The 24,807-nt window shown below is 61.0% G+C and overlaps 2 protein-coding genes across 2 annotated transcripts in view; one reads left to right on the top strand and one right to left on the bottom strand.

Moving 5' to 3' along the window:
- The window catches only part of MACROD1 (mono-ADP ribosylhydrolase 1), a 136,689-nt gene that overhangs the window by 75,543 nt on the left and 36,339 nt on the right, over positions 1-24,807 (bottom strand). The gene's annotated exons all lie outside the window — the stretch shown is intronic.
- On the top strand, positions 19,774-22,006 carry FLRT1 (fibronectin leucine rich transmembrane protein 1). The gene has a single exon (XM_054570979.1). It carries the CDS (start codon positions 19,815-19,817, stop codon positions 21,837-21,839), a length of 2,025 nt encoding a protein of 674 aa, XP_054426954.1. The 5' UTR covers positions 19,774-19,814; the 3' UTR covers positions 21,840-22,006.

Genomic DNA, 24,807 nt, shown 5'->3' with positions numbered 1-24,807 from the left:
CCCACAGCAGGTGGGACGGGCGCGGGTCTCCAGCCCTCTGCTGTCCTCCGGAAATGGAGCCAAAGGTGTTTCTCCAGCCCGGGAACCTAGCAGTCAGCAGTTGTTTATTGCGCTTCCCGTGGGTAGGAAAGCCACAAATAAGTAAATTCAGGCAGCAGGGCACCGTTACTGAGCCGCTGCTGTGCTTCCCCATCTGGTCTTGAGTCCCGGCCGGCACCGGGTCGATGATAATTTATGACGCAGCCCCTGAAGTGCAGGGGAGGTGGCCAAAAAAAACGTGCTTGGAGGCACCCTCCCTGTTCCAGGCGGGCGCTGTGCTCACAGGTGGCTGTGACGTGGCGGGTGGGGACGGGAGAGGGAGGCCCGTGGCCCAGGGCGCAGGGGAGGAGACAGAACGTGGAGGCGGTGGGCATCGCTGGGCAGGAGGGGCTGGGCAGCCGCAGGCCTTGCCCTGACCACCAGCCAGGCCTGTAGCCTGTGCCAGGGGTGTCACCAGACCAGACTAACGTGGTGGCCGGGGACAGCTGTGGCTCTCTCCAGTCGGTGGCTTGGGGTTTGCTCATGTGGGAGCCAGGGGACTGGGAGAGGGCAGGGGTGGGGACCAGCCCAGCAGGGGTCTTGGCCGGGGTCTGAAGCGGGGGCTAACTCCAGAGCAGAGGCCACACCACAGTTGTGCCCCACTGAGACAGGGCCCGCTGCCTGGAGGAGGACGATGTGGAGGAGGGAGGGGCAGCTGGAGCTGACACTTGGGGCACCAGGCAAAGGGGCTCAGGGCGCACTGGCTCCCCCGCCCCCGCCCCCGCACAGGGAGTCCAGCCTGCAGAGCGTCGCCAGCACTTACCCTGCCTCGGAAGGAGCGGGGCTGTGATTTGGTTTCATAATTTACGCAGCTGATTTCATCGTGTTTCATGTTCTGTCATGTTTCCTGCCGTTACAATTCTATCCTTCCCTCTGGGGGCCTTAGGATGTTAAACTGGGATGCTACGGGGGGGTGGCCCCAAGCTGAGCTGTCAGCCTGGCTGGTGGGTGTGGGCGGGGCCGCGGGGGGAGAGGCGTTTCCCAGGCAGTGGGGCTGAGGGCCGGGAAGCTGAGGGGAGAGGTTTCAGGGCTGGAGCTTCTACGCGCGAGCGGGGAGAGTGCCAGGCTGGTCCTGAGGGGGTCACGTGTCCCCCTTTGATCCTCGCTGCAGGCCTAGGAGGGTGCTCGCTCCTTAACCCACTCGTGGATACCTGATGCTCAGAGACCGAACACACTGGCCCCAAGTAACACACCTTTTGAAGCCACGTGAGGTGCAGACCCCTGACTATAGGCTGTTAACCACCTGTTCCTCCGGCGACGGCCCTCCCAACCCTGTGGCCACATCCCAACACTCAAGGAGGCCCTTGAGGCCCAAGAGGTCAAGGGCTAGTCCAAGGGCATCTAGCATGGAAGCTCCTCCCCTGCATGGCCTCTCTCCAGCCAAGCCCGCTCTCCTGCCTCTCCAGCCACCCCTCTATCCCCACTGTGACCCCAGCCCCACCTGGGGAGGCCCCAGGCGCGATTTTCTGAGCAGAGCTGGAAAGACCCCTAATTTGCAAACAGTGGACAAGGGAGAGGTCGCCTGGCAGCACACTCTTAATTAAGGGGGCGCCCTGCTAGGGGCCTCGGAAAAACCACCCTCCCAAGCCAGAGCCTAGAGCGTGGCCTGGTGTAGTCAAAAGACCGGCTGGCCCTTCCCCTTCCCGCCTGCTGGACACTGAGGCCACCCCCTCCCTGGGCTACCTAGGGGCAGTGTGACCGTCCAGGGTGGCTGCGGGCCCCCCACAACCTCAAAGGAGCAGCTCTGAAAAGAGCCCGAGGGGGCTCCAGCTTCCACCCACGGAGGCCTCCCCTTTTCTTGTCTTCCCTTTCTGCCTGGCTCTTAAAAAAAATTAAACACGGATGGTTTCATCTCGGGAGAATTAGTATTCCGGGCAGGGCCGGGGGATGTGATCGGAATGCCAACGCCGGAGCCACAGAGCTGGCAGGGGAGAGGTGCTGTGCCTGGCAGGGGTTCTGGGGTAGGGACAGAGGGCTGCGACCCCCCGAGGCGGTGCGGGGGCCCCACTGCCACAGGGAAGGTGCAGGCTGGGTGTGGCGGGGGGGCTGCATCAGGCCCGGGACGGGGCAGAGGCTGCGCCTGGCCAGGACGTGGGGCCCCCGCGGCCCCAGCCCAGCTGCCTGCCCCACCCATCCCTCTCCATTTGGCCTTCATTTGCTGAAGGTGTGTGTCCCTACTGTGCGCCAGGCACTGAGCTAGGGGCTGGGAAGCAAAGGGCAGGGACACGCCTGTCCTCCCCGCGGCACGTCACCGGCACAGGGCCCGTGCCCGGCGCACATTAGGCACTTACACCAGAGACTGGTTCAACGGATGTGCGTGAACACCGTGGGGCATTTCCCAGCGTGTTCTGAAGAACACGCACATCATGGGAGGTTCGCAGGGAATCGCTAGAGCAAACAGAGTTAAACTGGTATCTTCGAGACGGGGCCTCTCAGAGCCTCTAACGTGCTACTGTGCCCGGGAGCCTGGGCAGGGGGCTCGGCCGGCAGCCTCCTGCCTGTCTGAGCACAGCCCTCTGGTCCCTGGCCACACAGGTGATGCCACTGTGGGCACCGGGTGGAGACGACAGCAGGTCTGGGTCCAGGCCCGGTGGTGGACCCACTCTGTGACCTTGGGCGGCTCCTGAATAGGTCCATGTCCTCAGGTGGGCAACCGACATGCTGGTAATAGTGTCTGGGGGCTCAGGGCAGCGACGCCTCGGACTCAGCAATGGGGCGCTGCTGCAGCTGCTGCTATTGCTGTTATTACCCACGCCGAGCACTTAGCGCTGCATGCCCGGGCCCAGGTCGGAACTCAGTCACGGCAGCTGTGGCTGTTGCTGCTGACAGTCCTGGCCCTTCGGAGCTGCGGGGGTGGGGACGGGGAAGCCCCAGGATGGGGAAGGAGGCTGCGGGGGCGTTGTTAGCCAGAGGGAGCGGAGCACCTTCGCGTGGGCAGGCCTCCAGGGAAGGAAGCCCGGGTCACCTGGGCCCTGCTTGGCCATCGACCTCTCTGCCAGGTGGCCGTCCCCGGCAATGGCAGCCGAGCTCACCTTCGGGCGCCTCTGCCCGTTACAGACTTCTTCCTTAACGAAGCCCTTCCCAGTGCGCTGTCCTGGTCCTTCTAGTTTGGGCCTCTCAGATAGGTCAATCTTCCTCTTCTGGGTCAGCCACCCAGAAAACCGAGCACCGGGGACCCCTCTCTTCCCTGAGCGGCCCCACCCCCACTGCTCTGACCACCTCCCGCCCCCTGGGCCTCGTGCCCTGCAGTGGGCAGTGCATCTGGTGGGGCCCAGACAGAACCGGGTTCTTGTTTGGTCTGACAGGGCAGAAGCAGGGAGGGGCAGGGGGGAGGAGACCCCCTTTGATGTGCAGCGTGTCCCTCCTTTATGTAGCCGTCCAGCAACAGTCGGGAGCAGCCAGGGACCTTGTTCTGCAGACAAGAGACCAGCTGATAGAGAGCAGTGTCCCCAAGGAGCCCAGGCTAGAGCAAGGGAGGAATGAGGGAGGGGCCACTTGTCAGGACTGAATGGCAGGCTCCCGGAGTGAAGACCACCCTATCTGACCACAGAGCCGGCTGGCTGTTTGCTCATAGCGTGGGGCAGACTCTGGCAGCGGACTGTGCAGGCACATTGGGACAGATCCTTTCTCTCTGGCAAAAGTGGCTCGAGAGGCGGAAGGCCTGGCAAAGCCGGACCTTCAGCTCCTCATCTACCAGGATTCAGAAAGTACCCCCCAACCTGAAGGCCATGGGTGACAGAGGCCCAAGTGCGTCCCCCAGGTCACACCCTGGTCAGGGGCTGGGAGCCCTGCAGCCCAGTGCCCCGCCTGGGCCTGCATCCTGGGGGGCGCGTGCCTCTGCGCTGGTGGCCCCAGGTCAGGGAAGCTCCCGGGGCTGCCATGCAAGGCCAGCCGGGCTCCGCAAGCAAAGGTACCCGGGGCCTCACTAGCTGCCACTTCAAAAGAGCCTCATTATTAACAAAAATGCTCCACGAATCCTTTCTTCTTCCTCCTTCTCTCCTTAAGGCAGGCTCCCAAATGAAAAGGAAAATATACAGAGAGAAGCAATGAGGAAACCTCGGAGGAGAGCCACACGTCCGCAGGGATGGGAAGAAGCGTTAGTCCACCCTTGCGGGAGGTGTGGGCTTCCTTTATTTATTTAAAATACTCTCTCTCTCTTTGTCCCTTCCTCCCCATCCAGTTGGTCTCTCAGGCTGCACTTTAAGTCCTTTTGAAGTGTTACAACCATTTTCTCCTCTTTCAATTAACAACAAGAAAAGGAAGCTAATAGCTTCCTGAGCTGCTTGCTGTAAATATTAACAAAGTCTGGCCACTGCGCCTGGGTGCGCGGCGCTGCCCCTAGAGAGGGTGTTTACGGGAAGGCGGGGAGGGGGTGGGAGATTTCCAACACTGAGGCGAAAGTCCCTTGGCACAGGCTTCTGCTGGCGTAGGGAAAACCAGAGAGCAGGAGAGAGGGCGCCTGTCCCCGGGGGCTGGAGGCGGGCACAGCTGGCAGGAGGGAAGTTGACTTCTGGAAGGAAAGTTGGCTCCCCCTGGCTGCACCTGCGCCACTGGGAGGGAGCAGGAGTGTGACCTGGGACCCCTAGCGTGCGGCTTTGAGTGTGGCCGCCAGCGGAGGTCTACGAATGCTGCCTTTGGAGTCCAGGGACTGCAGGGGGGCCGACGGACCCCAGGGCGCACACTGGACCTGGCACCTGCCTGTGTTCGTACAGTGGAGGGCCACTGAGACAGTCTGAGGCTCGGGAGCAGACTGAGAGGGGCGGCGGCGGAGGGGGGCCGGCAGGTGGGAGCAGGGCCCCGTGTGGGAGCTGGGGTGGCCCCGGGGGCCAGGCCTTCCGCCTCCCAGCTCCGCTGCCCACGTCGGCTCCGGGTGGGGAAGGCAAAGCCACAGTTCTGCCTGCAAAAGCAGGCCAGCCTCCTGGGAAAGATGTGGCCTCTGCTGGTGGCACCAGAAATATCATCCAGGGCCCCCTGGGCCACACACAGCCCTCGTGTTAGAGAGCAGAGGGACTGCGGTCCTGCCAGATGAGGTGGCCGGCAGGCGGCCTCCTTCCCAGGCGCCGAAGCCCAAAGCAGGCCCGGGCCTGCCACGCCCGACCCCTCTCACGTTCAGGCGGGCCCCGGCCCCCGCACCCTCCCTCGGGCTGGGGGCAGGCCTGTGGAGGGCTGTGGGGCCCCACGCCCGCGCTGCGCCGCCTCGGCGGCAGGGCGGCCTGCGGCCAGCTGGCGGGCGCCCCTCCAGCAGCTGGGTGCCCGCTGCCCCTGGCTGGTCCTGCCCCCTCGATCTCTCACTGCTCAGTTGGCACAGAAGGCCCTGCGGCCACCCCTCTTACTCTGGTACGAGTTCAAAGGCTCGGGGGCAAACCAGACACCGCGGCCTCTTCAGGCGCCTGCCTGCTCTCCTTTTGCGCCGCAGCCTTTCTGTTGCTTGGCTGTGCAGTGGGGGCAGAGCCCTGAGCTGGGAGAACCAGGCCTCCAGACGCCCCCCGCCCCCCGTGAGTATGGGAAGGGGCTGCTGGGCCCAGTGGGCAGGCAGGTGCCGTAGTCCAGGCTGATTTGGCCCCTGGTCTGCTCTGCCAGCCTGGCCCCAGGGGACGGGCACGGAGTCCCGGGCCACCTCTGGCTGTCCAGCTGCCCTTGTCCCCCAGGTCCTGGCTCCAGCCCACATGTGGAGGGAGGGAGGGAGGGAGGGAGGGAAGGAAGGAACGAGGGATACCCTGTCATGGCAGAAGTCCCACTTTTTTTCCCTGGAGAAACTCTGTCCTAGAGGGGCCGGCCCCCAGGTCCCTGGGGCCGTGGGCTTCCCTGCCCTGGGCACTGCCTGCCCCAGGTCCCCAACAGTCTGTCTCTGGGGATGGGCTCTGGCCGTGGTCCAGGCCCGCTGGCCCAGCAGTGTGGGCTCCTGCAGCCGCCCACAGACTGGCTCACACTCTTGCTCAAACACGCAGCCCCAAAAGTCTGGGCTTTGTCAGAAAAATGTCTAATTAGCAGCACAGAGGCTTGGAGGGTTCACACCGAGTGTGCAGGCTCTCGCCCCCGCCCTCCTCGCCTGCCACGTGGGTGCTGCGTGCGGTGCCAAGCCTGGGGGCCAGAGCAAGTGAGAAGGGGGCAGGGAGGCCGTCTGGCCTGACCGTGTAGAGGGAGGGACTGGAGCCTCCAGCGCGCCCCCCCAGAGGCCTTCCAGCTGCCCCTGCCCGTGGCGCCTTGACCCCGCGTGGGAGAGCCTGCAGGTCGCAGCCACCCTCCAGCACGCAGGGGAGCGGGGAGGGAAACCACGCAGCCCCCAGGCCTGTCTGCAGGGAGGCCTCCTTCCAAGTCAGCCCCTCCACCCAGCCCAGGCCTCCACCCCTGCTCCCGGGGACACTGTCCCAGTCTGTCACTGGGCCCCTCCCACGGACCTTGGCACCCTCTGGCCCTCCACAGGGCAGCCAGAGCGACCCTCCTGAATGGCAGATCTGCTCCCGCCACACCCGCCCAGGCACCTGCGCCGGCTCCCCACTCCCCTCTGGATGAAGACAGGCCCTCAGCAGGGCATTCAAACCGCCCCCCACCCGGGCCAGGACCCCGCCTCCCACTTTGGCACAGACCCCAGCCCTCTCAGCGCACCAAGGCCTCCCACCTCCGGGCTTTCAGGCTGAGCGGCCTCCTGTCCACCCTCTGCCTTGCGGACCCTGTCCCAGTCCACGCTCCCAAACAGAAACACTCTCCCTGCCCCGTGGCCCCCCAGAGAGAGGGGAGGTGGCTGTGACAGCCCCCAGGTGTGCGATGACACCAGGGCAGGGACCCTGCGGCGGGTGGATCGAGCGGGCTGCGGACGGCTGTCCTGATGGGAGGGAGGGAGCGGCCTCGGAACAAGCCCCAGGTCTGAGTCACAAAGAGCCTTTTCATCTCTGAGGGTCAGACACAGAGGCTGACCCCAGCCTGGGAGCCCAAAGTGAAAGAAAACGCCGGGTCTTCTAGCTCGCGCCAGCTCTGACCTGCTTACAGAGATCTAAACTCTGCCCTCTTTGCCTCTGTCCAGGGCGGGGGGTGAGCGCGGCGTTCATTTAAAATACCACTTGGCTAAGTCGCCAGCCACAGAGCCCACCTGGGTCTCCAGCAGCACACCCTCGGAGTCTGATTAATAACATGCACATAAAAACCCGCCCTAAGAGCCATAGGTTGAAATGAAGCAGGAGGGCTAATTGCTAATATGAGAATTAATATCAGTGAGGAGCGATCTTTCAGGCAGCCAGGAACTGTAATGAGGAAGAGCATTTCCATGGAGGGGGAGCCCTGAGGCCCAAAGGTGGGCCGGCGGCTCTGGGAGACGGGCAGGGGGTCGGGGAAACCGGCCACACCTGCCCCCACGCAGCTCGCCACTGAGCTCCCACGTGACTGTCCCTGCATGGGGGCCTCAGAACCAGAGTCACCTTCCCCAGGAAGCCCTGCGCGTAACCCGCGTGCCCACGCTGAGCAGGGCAGGGCTTGTGCTCCCACGATGCCCCAGGGCCATACTGCGGCCCTCGGCAGACCAGCGGCGGGCTGCTTAGCTGGGCCTCGAGCTCCTGAGGGACAGGGCTCCCCTTTGGATCCCAGTGTCTTGCCCGGTGCCAGGAGCATCATGACTGGACTCAGGACATGTTTGTGGGGTGGGTGGATGGGAGGAGAGATGGACAGGTGGACGGACGGACGGATGGACAGACTGATGATTGCATTAGAGGGCCTCAGGAGAAGGCCCGCCTGTCTCAGAGCAAGGGCCCAGGGGCCACCCCGTATTTGGTTGGTGGTCTGTTTCTGTTGTGCTGAGACGTGTTGTGCAGATAGAAAAGGATCCGCCCAGAGTTCAAGGCCCCCCCCGGCCGTCACGAAGGCCATCCCACCTTGGACACGGGCCCTCCTCCTTTATTTTAAGTCCCCACTGCACCTGCACAATGGGGACGGCCCTCGCTGTTCTGCCAGCCATGCTGGGTTGTCCCAAGGCTCAGGGGAGATGGCAAAGCAGAAGTGACCCAGGAAAGGATAAGGTCCCGTTGTGAATGGGAAATGCAGTGGTGTGGAGACGTGGGATTGCGCACTTGGCTTTCTTTCCCCACTTTCGAGTATCTTTTAATACAGTCATGATGTGAAATACAACAAAAAATAAAACCGTGTAAGCATCGCAAGCCGTTACAAATGGAAGCTTTTATTACGCTGACCCGAAAAATGGTTCCTTGGCACCTGAACACAGAGACCAGACCTGGGGCCGGTGAGGACGGGGGAAGGCGAGGCGAGGTGGCGGTGAGCACAGGCAGTCTCGTGGGGACAGTGCCCATGAGCTGGCCAGAGGCAGGGGCTAAGACGGGTCCTCGGTGACCGAGCCTTGAGGCTCCACAGATTCATTTCACCCTTGGTCAACTCAACGGACCACACAGAAGGTCCACACGCCACTACTGACTTCGTCTGCACCGCGGGGTTCTGGCTCACTCGAGCCAGTCATGTGCCCACTGGAGGCGCAATGGCTCTGATGGCACGTGTCAGCCAGAAGGGCGCGTGTATGTCTTTCCTCCCGGGCCTGGTGAATACTGACAGTCATCATGATACACACCCACATGTGGAACACGCTCACGCCTCCAGGCACTGTCCACCCGGCAGCTGACGCTGGAATCCAAACACACCCCCCACACGCCCGAGAGGTGCCCACTGGCCTGAGGCAGAAACACTTGAGGAGCCCGGTATCCTCGTGGGGTCTGGGACGTGTGGGGCACTGGGTTTCCCAGGAGGCTTTGCAGGACCAGAGGGGAAGGCCGGTTTGTGAAACCACGCACCACCACGTGGGAGGTGGGGGGTGATGTAAGATTAACTCTTGCAGCAGGGGAACAGCGTGGGGTAGGCCTGGGGGGTCCAGCTCAGGGTGTCTGGGGGAAGTGGTAGGAGACAGGTGGGTGGGCCAGGCGGGCCCAGGCCTTGGGGGTCCCTGGAGGCCAGGTGAAGCTGCCTTGCTGTGCTCATTGTTTCAAAAGCAGAGCTCAGGTAGCGTCTCTGTCGTGGGGAACCTGCGGCCGTGGCTGGCCGGAGCCTCTGGCTCCGAGGGCACTGCGCCCCCGCCCCCACCCCCTCCCTGGCGGTCTAAAACAATTTCCTCGACCCAGCCAGGGAGGCAGATGACCTCATTGGACTCTTTCCATTTCTTGCTTTCATAGAGAAATTACAATTTATAATTGGATGAAATCACACGGGTGTCATAGTAATAAAACCTCGTGCTGGAGCCCGGCGTCACCTCTCAGGAGGGGACTCTGTCCTCATCTTCCCTCCCGTGCCGCCCCTCCCCTGCCCCGTTCTGGGGGCTTCCCCCCACCTGCTGGCTCTCACCTCAGAACCCATGTCTCCTGGGGCTGGTGGTTCTTAAACGTCCCTGCTTCTTGTCCCAAGTGCTCCCCCATCCTGGCAACCCCACCAGCCTGCCCTCCACCTGGCCAGCACGTGCCGCCAGGCTGGGTGCCGTGTGGGCAGTGAGCCCTGGTATGGGGCGTGGGCTTTTTAAAACACACACACAGAAATTCTTTTTTTCTTTTTTGTTTTTTTTGAAACAGTCCCGGACAACAAGCATTTCTCAAACTGGCCACCTTCGGCCCTACAAAAAAAAGTGCCCAGGGCCCAGATGCGGCCGAGCCCATCTGGACCCTGTTTCAAACCAGTGCTGGTGTTCTCAGATGTGTAATGAAAGCGCTTTTCCAAAGAGGGGATCCTGCAGGGGGAGTGTGGGCACAGGGGCACCGGCCTTCGCTGCTAACGAGAGGGCTGCGCTAATGAGAGGCGGCCAGAGCTCTGGGTTTTGTTTCGCGTTCCCGCAAAGGCTAGCCCTGCCCCCAGGTCTCCGAGGAAGGGCAGCCGGGGGTATGGAGCTCAGACCCTGGCTTGGAAAGTGGGGTGGTCGCAAGAGAGAGGCAGGGACACAGCTCCCCCAGTTTCCTGATGCTCTGCTTCCTAAGGGTGGTGGGGAAAGGCAGAGCTTGCGCTGGAAGGCGAGGCCACGGTGGCCCAGTTGGATCCTTTGAATGACATGAGCTAGAGGAGCAGGTGCCGGGGGCGGCCGGAGCCAGCTCTGGGCCGGAGCAGACGCCTGCAGGGCCAGGAGCGCTCAGAACTTCTGTTTTCTCTTCCCAGTCCTTCCACCCCCGGGAAAGGGGGAGCCGGGCCCTGGGAGGAAGAGGGTCCTGCGTGGCCAGCTGTTTGTTATCTGAATTTGAACAGAGAAGGGAGGTGATGGAGAATCGTCTCAGCCCCCTCGTAGCTCCTGGAAAAGTGGCGTTTGAGAAACCGATTCCAAGGGGTGGGAGGAACGGGGCTGCAGCCCAGGCGGCCTGTCCCCGGGTGGCTCCTAATTCTGGGGCTTAATGACTCCTGTTGTTTTTTGGCAGGTAAGGAGGCAGGGAGTGGGTAAGGACTCCCTCTTGGAAAACAAGACCAGGAAGTGAAGCAGGAATAACTTGTCCTCCCACCCCCGCGACCCCAGCAAGAAAACTTCTCTACAAACCCAAGCAGCCAAGCGGGACTGAGCCCCCCACCCCACAAGCATCCTTCCAAAGAGGCACCCAGGGGCCTGACAGCCCGCGGTGCATGTCAACAGCGCCACCCGTGGTGGACATCTGAACTCTGCTGCGGGGAACGGACCCCTCCCTGGAGACACAGCCTGAGTGGCAGGAATACTGAGCCCTTGGAGAGCGGCTGCCTCTTCTCTTTGTCACACAAGAGCGCTCTCTGCACCGGACCCATTCTGCCAAGTGACTTAAAGGGATTTTAAAAAAGCAGAAACTTGGTAAAGAAAAGTGGGTAAAAGCCACACAGAAGCCTTTTGGAGGAGGGGGCGGCCAACAGACAAGCGAGCAAAAGTTGAAAGAGGACCGCGAAATACCACCCTCCCATGGGCGCCAGGCCATAGGGCATGCCTGGGGAGCGGGGACCCAGAACACCCTCAGGCCGTGCACGGAAGTCTGGGGCCTCAGCGGGCACCTCTGCAGCTGCTCACGCGTGCCCCTCGCCCCACAGGGGACAGGCCAGCAGCGCCTGTGGCCTAAGACGGCACAGAGAATGCCGCTCTGGACCCACAGCCACGTGTGACTTCCTGGAGCCCAGCAGAGTTGAGCATAGGGCCTCCTCCCTGCACCCCGGGGCGCCCGCCGTGCCAGGGCCGCGGGCCGGAACGTGAGCGTGGCCCAAGCCCTGGACCCAAGCGCAGCACCCGGAGCGGCGATCGCCAGGCCCAGCAGACTCCGGGGCTGCAGCGAAGGAGGTAAGGTGGATGGGGAAGGGCTCCGGTGGCCCGGGAAGGTCCAGGGGCTCCTTGTGCCCAGAGGGGCGTACAGGCGACAGCTGCAGCTCGCCTACAAACCAGGCTGGGTCACACTGGGGCCTCACAGAGCTCCCCAGGTCTGTAGCTCCATCCCGCCCACCCCATCCGCACACGAAGTGCAGCTGCTGACTGCTTCCCCTTGCCAGGGGAAGGGTCATTTGCTACCTGGTGGCCCTATGCTGCTGGGCTCCGTTCCAGGGTGGGTGGACCCGAGGTATAAGGGGGCGGCCTCTCCTGGAGGAGACCGCTGCCCAAACACCCCTTCCCACACCCTGCTGTCCTCAGGGGGAGGTCTCACTTTGAGTTCCTCCAAGTTTGCCAAAGAGGACAGCAGTGAGGCCTTGGGGAGACAGAACCTTTGGTGACGTAAGCTCTGGCGAGGAGGACCCAGGTGGGGCTGATCCAAAGCCACCGGCCAGGGCCCTGCTCCTGCTGGCCTTGGGGCACCATCTGCTCTGGCGTCCAGGTCAACCCCTCGGTTGGCAAGAGTTGCAGGTGGGGCCCGGAGACAGGCAGCGAGCGCCCTACGGCCTGCCGGGGCTGGGCCAGGTCGGGGCACGGTCCAGCCCTGTCCTTCCGGTCCCCAGAGGCCAGGAGGGACGCCTCCAGCCTCCCCAAACACAACTGCCAGGCAACGTGGAGCGGAGGCGGCACCTTGGGCAGCGCAGGGAAGCCCCAACTCATTAGCAAGATGGAAAATGACACTTCCCCTGCACTTCCCCAGGAGAGGGGCTGATTTATGGCTGCGCGGGGCTGGGACATTCGTCAGCGCCACGTGGCGTGCACGCCGTCTGCGGGGGCATTAATAGTGTGTTATTAGCCACCAGCGTGAAAGATGCCCTGCGGATGGGCTATTTGCTGTTATTTATTATAAAGGCGCCAGCCCAGCAGCGGGCCCATCAGAGCCTGAGCGTGGCCCCTGCTGGCCGACCTCCCTGTCACTTGTCCCTATTCTCCTCCCAGCCCCCACATGCAGCTTGGGGTGAGGTGGGGAGCACTCATTCCTGGGGCTGAGGCCAAGCCAGAAGGGAACAGCCGGCTCTGGTGGCCCAGGCTCGCGCCCCAAACATTTATGGAGAACCTGTTCAGAGCCTGGCTCTGCCTCAGAGCTGGGCTGCGAGGCCCATCAGACGTGGGCTGGTGCCCTGGCCTCCGGCCTGTGAGCGGCGTGGCCTTGGGCACTCCCTTCCCCTCCCTGAGCCTGCTCCCCTCCGCACATGTGCACCGGGGGCCCGGGGCCCGCAGGGCAGTGGCCAGCTGGCAAGGACAGGAGTTTGTGAAGGGCCCAGCGTGCTGCCGGTGCTCAGGCTGCTCCGTTACGGCCACGTCTACCCGGCCTGACCCCCGCGAGCCAGCGGGGCTGCAGATCCACCAGCGGGGGAGAGTGGCCCCCAGGAGGCCCTACTTCAGCCGGACATGCTCACCAGTGTGTCCCATGCGGCCGCGGGCCAGGGTCGGAGGATCGCCTCCGGGGCAGGGGAGGGGCGGGGGGCCACCCGCGGCTGCTGTAGGGCTCCCTCTGCCCGGCACCCAGCCTTCCCCTCTGGGCCTTGCTGTTCCCTCCTCTGTAAAAAGCAGATGACCGCCGAGGTCCTCTCCATCCCCGGGCCTGAGAGTGGGCTCCACCCTGTGCGTATCTGCGGGGTGGAAGGGAAGGGGCTTATCTCTGAGGAGTGGGACCAGTCTCTGACGCCTGGAGGCGGACCCGTAGTTGGCCAGTTCCAGGCTGGTCTCCCCGTATCAGACGAGATGAGTGGGGACAGTATGGGTCTTTCCTGCGTTTGCCCCTCCCCAGGGCGGGGCCTGCCCAGCCGAAGGACGGGTGTGAGACACCCGGGAAGGGAAGACCAGAGTCCAAGGCCTGGGCTCGTGTCTGCCTGCTCTACCGCACGCTGCACCATTCAGACCAGCCCCCTTGCTTTCGGGGCTGTGGTGCCCAGGGCCCCAGCTCGCTGCTCCCTCCTGGGGTGGGGCCGAAGGAGGGCCAGCCTCCCTTTTCTCTCCTATGGCTGGGTCCTGGGTTTCAGATTCTGGGACCTTCTTTCTGGGGTACTCTCATTCATTCATTCATTCATTCATTCATCAGACGTCCTGGGCCAGGCTCTGGGCTAGGCCCGTGAACGAGGTAGAGCGTATCCTGACCTGTAGGAGTTTATTCCATTCTAGGGGTTGGACAATCAACTTGTCCTATATCAACAGGAGGTCTCCCCGGGACCAGGGCCTGATGCAGTCTATTCCACAGAGCTCCCGGGTCCCAGCCTGCACCCAGCCCCAAGGCTCTGCTTTTTTTATCAGTGAGGATCACCCTACCCAGTCTTTGTGGGTCACCCCGCTCCTCTCCCGGCCCCTGGCTGCCAGGATCCAGCGGCTGCTGAGAAGCCCAGCTGGGCAGACCCCGGGGACCACTGCCCTGGTCTCAGGGGCGGCCCTCTCTTTCCCTTCCTCCCGGCCCCCCAGAATAAAAGCCCTCAGGCCTCTCTCCTCCCTCCGAGACTCCCCAGCCTCTCCTTTTTCCTTCCCAAAGAAACCGAGCCCCAGCTGAGGCAGTTCACTAAAAATGCACAGAGACAGAGGGAAACCTCAGGTGCAGGCGCCTCTTATTAAAGAATGCTGGGAGAGAAGGAGACAAAATTACATGTGTCTCCTCTCATTCCCCCGCCCCCTCCTGGCCCTGAACAGTTTAATATCGAACACTGTTATCAATATAATTAACCTCCTAAGACCCAATTTTAAAGTCTTATTTTTTAAAGCGATTTGCATTCTCTGAAGTTCAGGACATCCCGGCTCCCGGCGCCGCCCAGGCGGCCCATGAGGGGAGATGAGCGCGGGGCGCGTTTTCAGCGGATTTACATACCTGCCTGCCACGGCTGCCAGCGATAGCTGCTGATGCATAATGCATGCAGCATATAATTAGAAAAATAATTAACTTTAGGTTTTCAAAGAATCCCTACCCCCACCCCCCACGCATTACAAGCTCTGTATGGCACCAGGAGACAGATGAGGCGTGAAGTTGTGCAGTGTAGGGTTAGAAGGGCCTTGAGGGTCCTCTGAACAGGAGACCCAATCGCACTAAAATCGCACGTTCCCCTCCTCCCCTGCCATTCACACCTGGACCGGCAGGGAGGTGCTGTCCGTTGCCAAGGACAGCACTGGTCCCCAGGTCGGTTCACCTCTCTGTGTGGGGCCCCCTCCCTGCTCAGGCTTGGAAAGAACCATCTTTTATCCTCACAAGAACCGAGGGGAATGGCTCATTCGTGGTCCCCTTGTACGGATGAAAGCTTGACGCCCGAGGCCACCCTGGTGGGTGGAGCAGCTGGATGGAGCCCAGGCAGGCCGGCTGGGCTCCCTGCCTTTGCTGGGGGAGTGGGGGACCTTCCAGCCTCTTGACCCTCTGCCCTCTGTGTTGCTTATAATGCCACCACGGAGGCCGTGTAGGCTGGTGGGGAAGAAGCATGGGGCCCCTCGTTAATTCAAACAAAGACGTGCTGAGGACCCATCACAGATGTGGAGGGAGCCTGCCCTGGTGGCGCCCCTGTCTGGTGGGGTCACCCGCCTTCCCCGGGCGGGGCTGCAACGTCCTCCGTCCCGGGCTGCAACGTCCTCCGTCCCAGTCTGCCGTGCACACCTCGCTCCTGCCCGGGCCCTGCTCTGCCAGTGAGGGCCTGGCGAGATTTAGGGAAAAAACTCAGTAATTCTTCTTGCTGAAAGGAGGAGCTGGGAGGGGCCACGCGAGGGGCTCCCTGGCCCCCGCGCGTCTGCCCTCCCTCCCTCTTCTGAAGCTCAGCCAGGAGTCGTGGGCAGCCGCCCTGAGTGCGTCATAGGAGAACCTTGGGTCCCTCCCTGGGGACAGCTGGAGCAGCTCTTCTCTCCACAACCACTGTTAGGCACTCCACACAACGCCCCCCCCCCCCCAGCAGTACGTTACAGATGAGGAAACTGAGGCCCAGAGAGGTGTCACCGCAGGTCACACGGCTGGGGATTGGTAAAGCCAGATTCGACCCTAGCCCCATTGTCCTCTCCCCCAGGACAACGAGGCATTTCTTGGAATTCTCTTGCCTCTTTCTTAGAATTCTCAGATTCCTCACTGGGGCTGGTGGGCCAGGTGAAGGGTCAGTGCACCCACCCCAGCTTGGGGGGAGGGGCTGAGGATGCAGAGTGTGAGGTTAGCAGGGGGGCAGGATCACGACCACTGATGGGAGCCCTGCCAAGAAGCAGCCGGGCCTGCAGGCTCCCAGTCTACCCTGGAGGCTCGGCAGGGGCAGGGGAGTGGAGGAGGGGCCCCCGGAGAGCCCAGGAAAGAAGAGCAGTTAACACACAGGCTAGGCCAGTGTGCCAGGGACAGCTGGAGCATTTCAGCAGCTTTTACCTCATGCTGTAAGGGGGACATTGCGCATATCACCTTACCGAATCCTCCTCCCTGGTAAGTTCCCCTGTGAGGGGAACAATTATAAGCTCACTTGTAGATGAGAAAAATGAAGCTCAGAGAGGGCAAGTAACTTGCTCAAGATCACACAGCCTGGAAGTGACAGAGATAGGACTACTGCCCAGGTTTCTCTGTCCTGGAAGGTGGCAGAGGCTAGTGGCAAATGCCAAGAATGATGCCCCAGGTTCCCCCTCGGCTAATGGGGGTCTGACTACCTCTGGTCGGAGCCAGCTCACTGCTTCCCCTCCCCACCGCCCGCCATGGCAGATCAAGGACCCTGTTGTCAGTCATGAAGTTGGCAGGTCATGACTCACACCGTACTGAAGTCTGGCATCTGTGCAGCGACAACAAGTGACCCCATAAAAGATGGGCGATTTACTGGGTTTAACGTGATGGCCACATAAACCATCCAATACACAAGGGGATAAAAAAGCTGCCTGGCACCTGCACAATTAATGGGCTCCTGCAGAGAGGGGCGTTCCCTCCTCCCTGCCCCAGGCCCCACCCTGCTTTCAGGGAGCCAGAGGGCTCAGCGTTCGCGGCCTTGGTGAAGGGGCGGCAGGGGAGACTTGAACCAAGATGGATGAGGCCCAGAGACGGTGGGGGGTGGGGTGGGGACGGGAGGGAACGGCCTTGGGTCCCTGCCTCCCAAATGCATCTTGGTTATCCATCAGGCATCTCTGAAACGTGCAATTTACACTCTATTATTGATGCCGGGGCCTCTGGAGGCTGAGGGCTGGGGCCAGGAGCTGAGCGGGCACCAGGAGCTGATGTCCGCGCCAGAGAAGGCAGTGGCTGGGCTCGCCTTTGGCCTTCACAAGTCTGTCCCCTGCTCAGGGCACTGTCCTGGAACAGCAGAGCCCCGGGGCCACCCAAATCCTCATGCTAGGATTCAGTGTTGACAGACCAGGGAGGGTGTGTGTCCCCTGGCCATTTGCTGAGGGCCCAGGCAGAGGCTCTCCTGGGCTCGGACTTGACCCTGAGACCAAGGCAAGATGGCCTTTGGGCAGGCCCACGCCTCCCTGTCCTCAGCACCTGCCCTGGCCCTGACTCTGCTTATAAGCAGCTTGAGACAGGACCTTTAAGCTCCATGCCTTTGTGGTTCTGGCTCCATGCAGAGGCAGGGAACAGGTGTGCCGCTGGGCACCTGGGCTGGCTGTGACCTTGAATAGGCGCCTGGGCTCTCTGAGCCTCAGGCTGCTCAGCAGTAAAGTGGGACAGAGGACCTGTGTGTATATGACAGCGGTGAAGGTACAAACTTAAGCCCGTGAAGCGAGGGGTGAGGCTGGAGGGGTCCCCCGGTGCCTGGGTTCATCCGTTACAGGCCGGTGTTCCCAGGTCTATGTGACCATCCCCCACTTCGAGCCCATCTGTCCTGTAATCTGGGCCAGTGGTCTTCCCAATCCTGGATCTAAGGCGGGGGCGGTCAGCGGTCCAGTAAGGGTGGGGCAGCCTGGGATACCCACGCTCCACCCAGATCTTACGAGGTGACTCTCGGAGCCACAGAGAGCAGGGTGGGCTGGGAGGCATGGTGCAAGGCTCTGCCTGGGAGATGAGCAGAGGAAAGGGCCAGGCTGCCTGGCTAGGGAAACAGACAGGAGCTCAATGCATGGAGAGCCAGGAGCTCAATCTGCAGGAAGCGAAGACCACCGCCATGTTCCGAGGGGAGGGGTATGAGTGGAGCGAGGACCCGCAGCCTGGGCTAGGCAAGCGTCCTTGGTCCCTCAGGCCAGTGGGTGCTGGTAGGAGGGAGCATGAGCTGGTTTCAGGGGCCCAGAGCGCTGGGCATGGTCTCCTAGCCCCCCTTCCCCCATTTCCCCCTCTGATTTCAGACACAGACCCCAGGCACCATCCCCCCCATCCTCACTTGCTTCCAGCCAAGTGTCCTGGGCTGGCCCTTGCCCTGCCTTGGGACCGTACGGACAGAGCTTCGTGCTGCAGATGGGCCCTGGGCTGGGTTGGTGTGTTAGCCATGGGCAAAGCCTGAGTTCTCTCCAGGAGGCCTTGGAGCTGTGGGCTGGGCAAGGCCCCTGTAAACGCAAGGGGGGCCTGAGTAGGCGGGGCTAGTGGCCGAGGGACTCCCGCTTTCTCAGTCCCTTTAGCACGCAGGTGGTCCCTGAAGCCAAGCCATACAAGGCCAACGCAGCCCATGGTCCCTGCCCTCAAGCATCTGAAATTTAGCTGGGGACATTAAAACACGAGTCACCGAACAGCATGACCCACAGCCCATGCACACACAGCGCTTTGAGCCTGGCAGTCAAGATCCTGGCCTCGGCTCCCCCTCCCCACTTCTCCAGGGGTCTTGAACAAGCGCACATCTCCAAGCTTCAGTTTTCTCCTCTGTTAAATCGGAATAAGAAGGGCTCTGACCGCACATTTGCTGGGAGGATTGAATGACTTCAGTTTTCACACAGCTCTGGGCAAGGTCTTTATTACAATGTGAGCCACCATCCCACCAGAACACAAGTGGCTAGAATGTGGGTTGGCATATGGTACGTGATCAATAAATATCTGCCGGGGGGCTGGATGGCCAGATACATGGATGGATGGATGAGTGGGGAGAGAGGGAAGGATGGACGGAAGGGAGGGAGGGGGGTAGGTGGGTGGCTGGACGGACGAAGGGCTCAGTGTGCGGTTGGGTGAGTGGAAGGATAGACGACAGAGCAGAGGGAAGCTCCTTCCGGCATCAAGAAACCTAGCAGAGGAGGGGGCATTGGAGCCTGGCCCTGAAGGGCGAGGAGCAGCCCTGGAACAGAGAGGGAGAAGGAGGGAGGTTTGACCTGGTTGAGAAATGGAGACACTCGGTCACTGGGGCACGGGAGCGGCCCCCCGCCGACGCCTTCGGCGAGCACGCCCTCATTCTGCTCCGCACACAGGGCTGCCTCCGCTAGAGCGCCTCTGTGAACCCGGAGTCACACGGCAGACCTTGGCCGGCTGCACGAGGACACCTTCCCCGCTGAGGTTGAAAGATAATTTCTCTTTAATTGATTTTTTTTTTTTACCACTATGAAATATAAAATAATGAGAAAAGCCTATGCTGTAATTTTTCCATTTGTGAAAACTGAAGTTACACCTCCAGGCAATTCCCTCAGAGCATGGGCCCCTCCCTCCTTTTTCAAGAAATCTCATTTCTTTAAATGCAAGAAAACAGATATATGTTTTTTTCAAGTTTTGTGATTTTGGAAGGGGACAAGGTGTGGAATAATTTCCCACACAGCACGGAAGGCAGAGCCGGGGAGGACACCTCGGCTAAAAAGAGATTTCTGTAAATACACGAGAAAGCAGTTCTGTTGACACCTTCTTCTTCTGTCTATAAAATGCACGAGTGACAAACAGGACATGTTTTAACACCAGACAATGAAGCTCCCCGCTCTCTACTGCTCACCAGTGACGGCGCTGGCAGCTTCTTTTTTGCAGGTTCTAGTCACCCCCCCCCCCCTTTTGATCTTGCAGGCCTCCCAGAAACAAGCTTTCCCTTCAAAGCCTGGGTCTGAGCCAGATGTGAGCTCCTCATTCCAGTGAGAAATGGCTCTGAATCCATAAAATGCGCCCTAAATCCATCCCATCCACCTTTGACCAGCCCCCTTTTAGCATTGGCCATGAAAACTGGCTTCGTGTGAAATCTCGAAAGAAGAAACCGAAGCTGCGGCGCGGCCCTCACTAAATTACCCTCGCCCAAGGCACAGAATCATCGTCCAGGAGAGCGCGCCACATCTGTTTCGTTCACGGGCAACGTCTTGCTCCTCCTGAGACATAATGCTAGCCAGACGTCGCTAGAGCCCAACCTAACCCTGACTGATAACCTGTGACACAACCTTGGCACTAAAGAGGCGCGGTGCCTGCGCCGCGCGGCTTGATTTCTGCGCCATGTCCCTGCCTGCAGCGGCCCGTTGGCGGCAGGCGGGCGGTCACTGCAACTCACTCTCACCGCCCGTGTCTTGTGCTCCTTGCAGGTGTTGAGGCCCCAAGTCAGGTGAGGCCCCGTTCCCCCAGCCGTCCACCATGGTGGTGGCGCACCCCACCACCGCCGCCACCACCACGCCTGCTGCCACTGTCACGGCCACTGTCATGATGACCACGGCCACCATGGACCTGCGGGATTGGCTGTTCCTCTGCTACGGGCTCATCGCCTTCCTGACGGAGGTTATCGACAGCACCACCTGCCCCTCAGTGTGCCGCTGTGACAATGGCTTCATCTACTGCAATGACCGGGGGCTCACCTCCATCCCCACCGACATCCCGGATGATGCCACCACCCTCTATCTACAGAACAACCAGATCAACAACGCCGGCATCCCCCAGGACCTCAAGACCAAGGTCAACGTGCAGGTCATCTACCTGTATGAGAATGACCTGGATGAGTTCCCCATCAACCTGCCCCGCTCCCTGCGGGAGCTGCACCTGCAGGACAACAACGTGCGCGCCATCGACCGGGACTCGCTGTCCCGCATCCCACTGCTGGAGAAGCTGCACCTGGATGACAACTCCGTGTCCACTGTCAGCATCGAGGAAGATGCCTTCGCCGACAGCAAGCAGCTCAAGCTGCTCTTCCTGAGCCGGAACCACCTGAGCAGCATCCCCTCGGGGCTGCCCCGCACGCTGGAGGAGCTCCGGCTGGACGACAACCGCATCTCCACCATCCCGCTGCATGCCTTCAAGGGCCTCAGCAGCCTTCGGCGCCTGGTGCTCGACGGCAACCTGCTGGCCAACCAGCGCATCGCTGACGACACCTTCAGCCGCCTGCAGAACCTCACTGAGCTCTCGCTGGTGCGCAACTCGCTGGCTGCCCCGCCCCTCAACCTGCCTAGCGCCCACCTGCAGAAGCTCTACCTGCAGGACAACGCCATCAGCCACATCCCCTACAACACGCTGGCCAAGATGCACGAGCTAGAGCGCCTGGACCTGTCCAACAACAACCTCACCACACTGCCCCGCGGCCTGTTTGATGACCTGCAGAACCTGGCCCAGCTACTCCTGCGAAACAATCCCTGGTTCTGTGGCTGTAACCTCATGTGGCTGCGGGACTGGGTGAAGGCGCGGGCGGCTGTGGTCAATGTACGAGGCCTCATGTGCCAGGGCCCCGAGAAGGTCCGGGGCATGGCCATCAAGGACATCACCAACGAGATGGACGAGTGCTTCGAGACAGGGTCACCAGGAAGCGTGGCCAATGCCGCCGCCAAGACCACGGCCAGCAACCATGCCTCTTCCACCACGCCCCAGGGCTCACTCTTCACCCTCAAGGCCAAGAGGCCAGGGCTGCGCCTCCCTGACTCCAACCTAGACTACCCCATGGCCACTGGCGATGGCGCCAAGACCCTGGCCATCCACGTGAAGCCCCTGACAGCGGACTCCATCCACATCACATGGAAGGCTGCGCTCCCCGCCTCCTCCTTCCGGCTCAGCTGGCTGCGCCTGGGCCACAGCCCGGCCGTTGGCTCCATCACGGAGACCCTGGTGCAGGGGGACAAGACAGAGTACCTGCTGACCGCCCTGGAGCCCAGGTCCACCTATATCATCTGCATGGTCACCATGGAGACCGGCAACACCTATGTGGCAGACGAGACGCCTGTGTGCGCCAAGGCGGAGACGGCCGACAGCTACGGCCCCACCACCACGCTCAACCAGGAGCAGAACGCCCACCCCATGGCCGGCCTGCCCCTGGCGGGGATCATTGGGGGCGCCGTGGCCCTTGTCTTTCTCTTCCTGGTCCTGGGGGCCGTCTGCTGGTACGTGAACCGGGCCAGCGAGCTACTGACCCGGGAGCGGGCCTACAACCGGGGCAGCCAGAAGAAGGGCAAGTACATGGAGTCGGGGACCAAGAAGGATAATTCCATCTTGGAAATCCGAGGCCCGGGGCTGCAGATGCTGCCCATTAACCCTTACCGCGCCAAAGAGGAGTATGTGGTCCACACCATCTTCCCCTCCAACGGCAGCAGCCTCTGCAAGGGCACGCACACCATCGGCTACGGCACCACGCGGGGCTACCGTGACGCCGGCATCCCCGACATTGACTATTCCTACACATGATGCCCCGCCTGGCCGGCCCACCCCCGCTCCTGCCTTCTCCTGGCGTGCAACCCCGCGGCTTTGCCCATCCTGCTGCCATCCGGCAGAACAAGGAAAAGAAACTCCACGAGGACTTTCCCAGCAGAAAGCAGAGTTTGGGGAGGGTTATCAGTTTTCTAGAACATAAGAGTGGAAAAAAATTTCTTTTAAAGGATAGAAGGTAAGAGAGGGGGTTTGACGTTGTTGAAGACATAATTTATACTGAATTATGCCAGCTGGGGAGGGAAGGACTAAAAATAATATTGCAGGAAGGGTTGGGTCGGGGTTTTTCCCCCGAACTGTTAAGATACTACCTGTACAACATCTGTGTACGCCTCATGCTCTGTGCAGGGCCGTTGCAGAAGGACCGTCAGAGGGAAGCAGCCGGCACGGAAGCCCCCACGCAGCTCTCGCTGCCGGCTGCTCACTGGCAACGACGGGATGGAAGAGTTGCAGGCTCCTCACAGAGGAGAAGGGGAAGAAAAGATCTTTTGCTAGGGAGATAGGGTCCTGAAATCTCTTCCCCAGTTCTTTCCATACCACTTCCCTTCCAGGTTTTCAGAAATATCGCGTCTTTGCGTGCTTTGAACAGTGATGTAACCAATTAAAAAACAAACTTTCTTTTTCCTATATGAAACCCTCTTCACTTCCATGCACCGCCACGCCCCACGGAAGCCCCAGGGAAGCTGTGGCTTCCTGGCCACGCGGAGGTGCATCTATCAACCTGTCTATCTCTACATTGTGTCTCTAAACGTGGACGGGGAGATAGAGCCACAGACAGCCCTGGTACTTCTTGGGTCAGTTCGTACAATTTCTTGAGAAAATAGAGTCGTCAAAACGTTGCTTTCTCCTAACAATTATTGAGTGAGTAGACACAGTGTGCTGGGGATCAGAATGGGGTGGGGGACAATGCCATTCCTAAAGGCGGAGGCGTGTCTGTTCTGGACGGGTCACTGGGGGAACCCCGGGCAAGGGATGCTCTCAATTCAATCCAGTCTCAGGTTGGCCAGAGCTGGGCCACGCCCCTTTCTGATACAGACTTCCTTTGACGAGGTCCTCATGTTCCACACACACACATGCAGTCACTCCAGTAGCCACATTCTTTTCAAGATTTTTATTTATTTCTTTAGAGAGACAGAAAAGGAGGGAGAAAGATAGGAAGGGAAACACCAATGTGCAAGAGAAACGTTGACTGGTTGCCTCTCGCATGTCCCCGACGGGGGACCTGGCCTGCAACCCAGGTGTGTGCCCTGACTGGGAATCGAACCGGTGACCTTTCATTCACAGGCTGGCGCTCAACCCCGAGCCACACCAGCCAGGGCAGTAAGCTACTTTCTCTGTGCTCCGTGCTTCCTCCTGGGACAAGGTAATTGGCAGGGGGATGGATTTTTCTTTTTTTAAAGTATCAGCTGATTAGACTTAATGGTTTCCATAGCTGCTCAAACAACACCCAGAAAAAGACACGAAAATTCCCAGAAAAGCCCTGGGAGACAGCACTCCCGAATGCAAAACCCTCAGCCGTGCACCCCAGGGACTGCTCTGGAGACGGAGGCTGCGATCTCCCTCTAATCGAGCCAGCCTCCAGCGGGGCACTGACCAGGGTGCTCCCGAAGTTCAGGCTGATTGCCTCCCTCTGGAACCAACACTGCCACCATCTATCACCTGACAGCGCAGTGTGGCGAGCCGGAGATTAACACGGTGGTGAAATAATGACAGCAGATCTGGAAAGAAGAGGGGATGGGCGCCCGGGGTTCTGCCATCTCCTGCGTCCCTGCACTCGGGAACTTGGGTCACCATCCGTCAACATGCCACTCATCCCGCACCAGGAAAGAGCGACGTCAAAGGAGAGATGCTGGTCCGAGGGCAAGGAGGGCGAGAAAGGGCCCTGCTCCTGATGGTGGCGTTTTCAAAAGGCCTCAACCTCTTTGACAAAAGCCAAGGGCGGGAGGACGAGACTGAACAGCGACCGCAGGGCTGCTGTGACAGGCCTGGGGCTGGCTGTTCACCGGACATGAAAGCATGCGACTGGCCCCTTCGGTGAAGTGGGGGTTGAAAGAAACGGACACCAGCACTGCAGGAGAGGAGACGCGCGGTCTCCACGGCCTCGCTGAGCGGGGACTCCTCGCTCCCCAGCCCCAGGACAGGCCACGGGGCGTGGACGCCTTTCATTCCAAAACAAACCCTTTTGCTCTTCTCTCACACAGTGAAGTCAGGAGAGAAATCCTTCTAAGCCTTAATTTCACATCTGTTGCGCCCCCCAGACACAGGCCTGTCCCCTCCCCGGCAGCTCAGGGAGGAGCGGAGGGGCCCCACTGGGTGGGGCCGCGGGAGAGGGTGTACCAGGGTGTAGGGCACTGGCTGGAGGACACAAGTCCAAGGTCTCTGCCATTTCTGAGCGAGGTCCCCTCCCTCAAGGCACCACTCCTGCCTTCTGCCAGGAATATCGGTCCCCGGACACCCTACTACCAGTCCCCTAGTCCCCACTGCCAACATGCCCGGCCCCCCATTCTCACTCTAGGTCCTCCTTCTTCCTTTCCCCATGCCAGGCAGCGGTCCGATCATCCCCTTGGAGGCTGGGAAGGCGTTGGCAAGGAGCAGGTAGCCCTGTGCAGCGGGGGCTGCGTGCAGGGAGGCCTTGCAGGGCCTAGAACCAGCCTATGCTCAACTTCACTCCCCCAGAACATCAAGCAGGCCCGAGCCCCGCCGGGACCCGCTCAGGCAGGGCCCATGGTGGGCTGCGGGCCCGGCCAGAGCCCTGGGGCTGCTGTCATCTTTTCTGCCCTAAGCATCCCAGCATCTTTCCACTGTCCTTGCTGAGGGCGGGACCCCCGACGTCTGCTGCCTCATGTCCCCTAAGCCAGGGAGGGGGCCTGAAGCCGGTCCACTCTGAAACCCCACAGCCTCCCGGTCCAGCCCCTCTGAGCTGACCACATAGCGTGACAAGAGCGAG

The sequence above is a fragment of the Pteronotus mesoamericanus genome, unplaced genomic scaffold (assembly GCF_021234165.1).
Source record: "Pteronotus mesoamericanus isolate MK-2021 breed Mesoamerican mustached bat unplaced genomic scaffold, CSHL_Meso_final contig_214, whole genome shotgun sequence".
In the NCBI taxonomy this organism is placed as follows: domain Eukaryota; kingdom Metazoa; phylum Chordata; class Mammalia; order Chiroptera; family Mormoopidae; genus Pteronotus; species Pteronotus mesoamericanus.
The sequence above is the reverse complement of the archived record's forward strand: the minus strand, read 5'-3'. Positions and strand labels throughout refer to the sequence as shown.

Excerpts from the sequence above, each read along its gene's own strand:
- FLRT1 (XM_054570979.1), top strand. The coding sequence starts at position 19,815 with ATGGTGGTGGCGCACCCCACCACCGCCGCCACCACCACGCCTGCTGCC.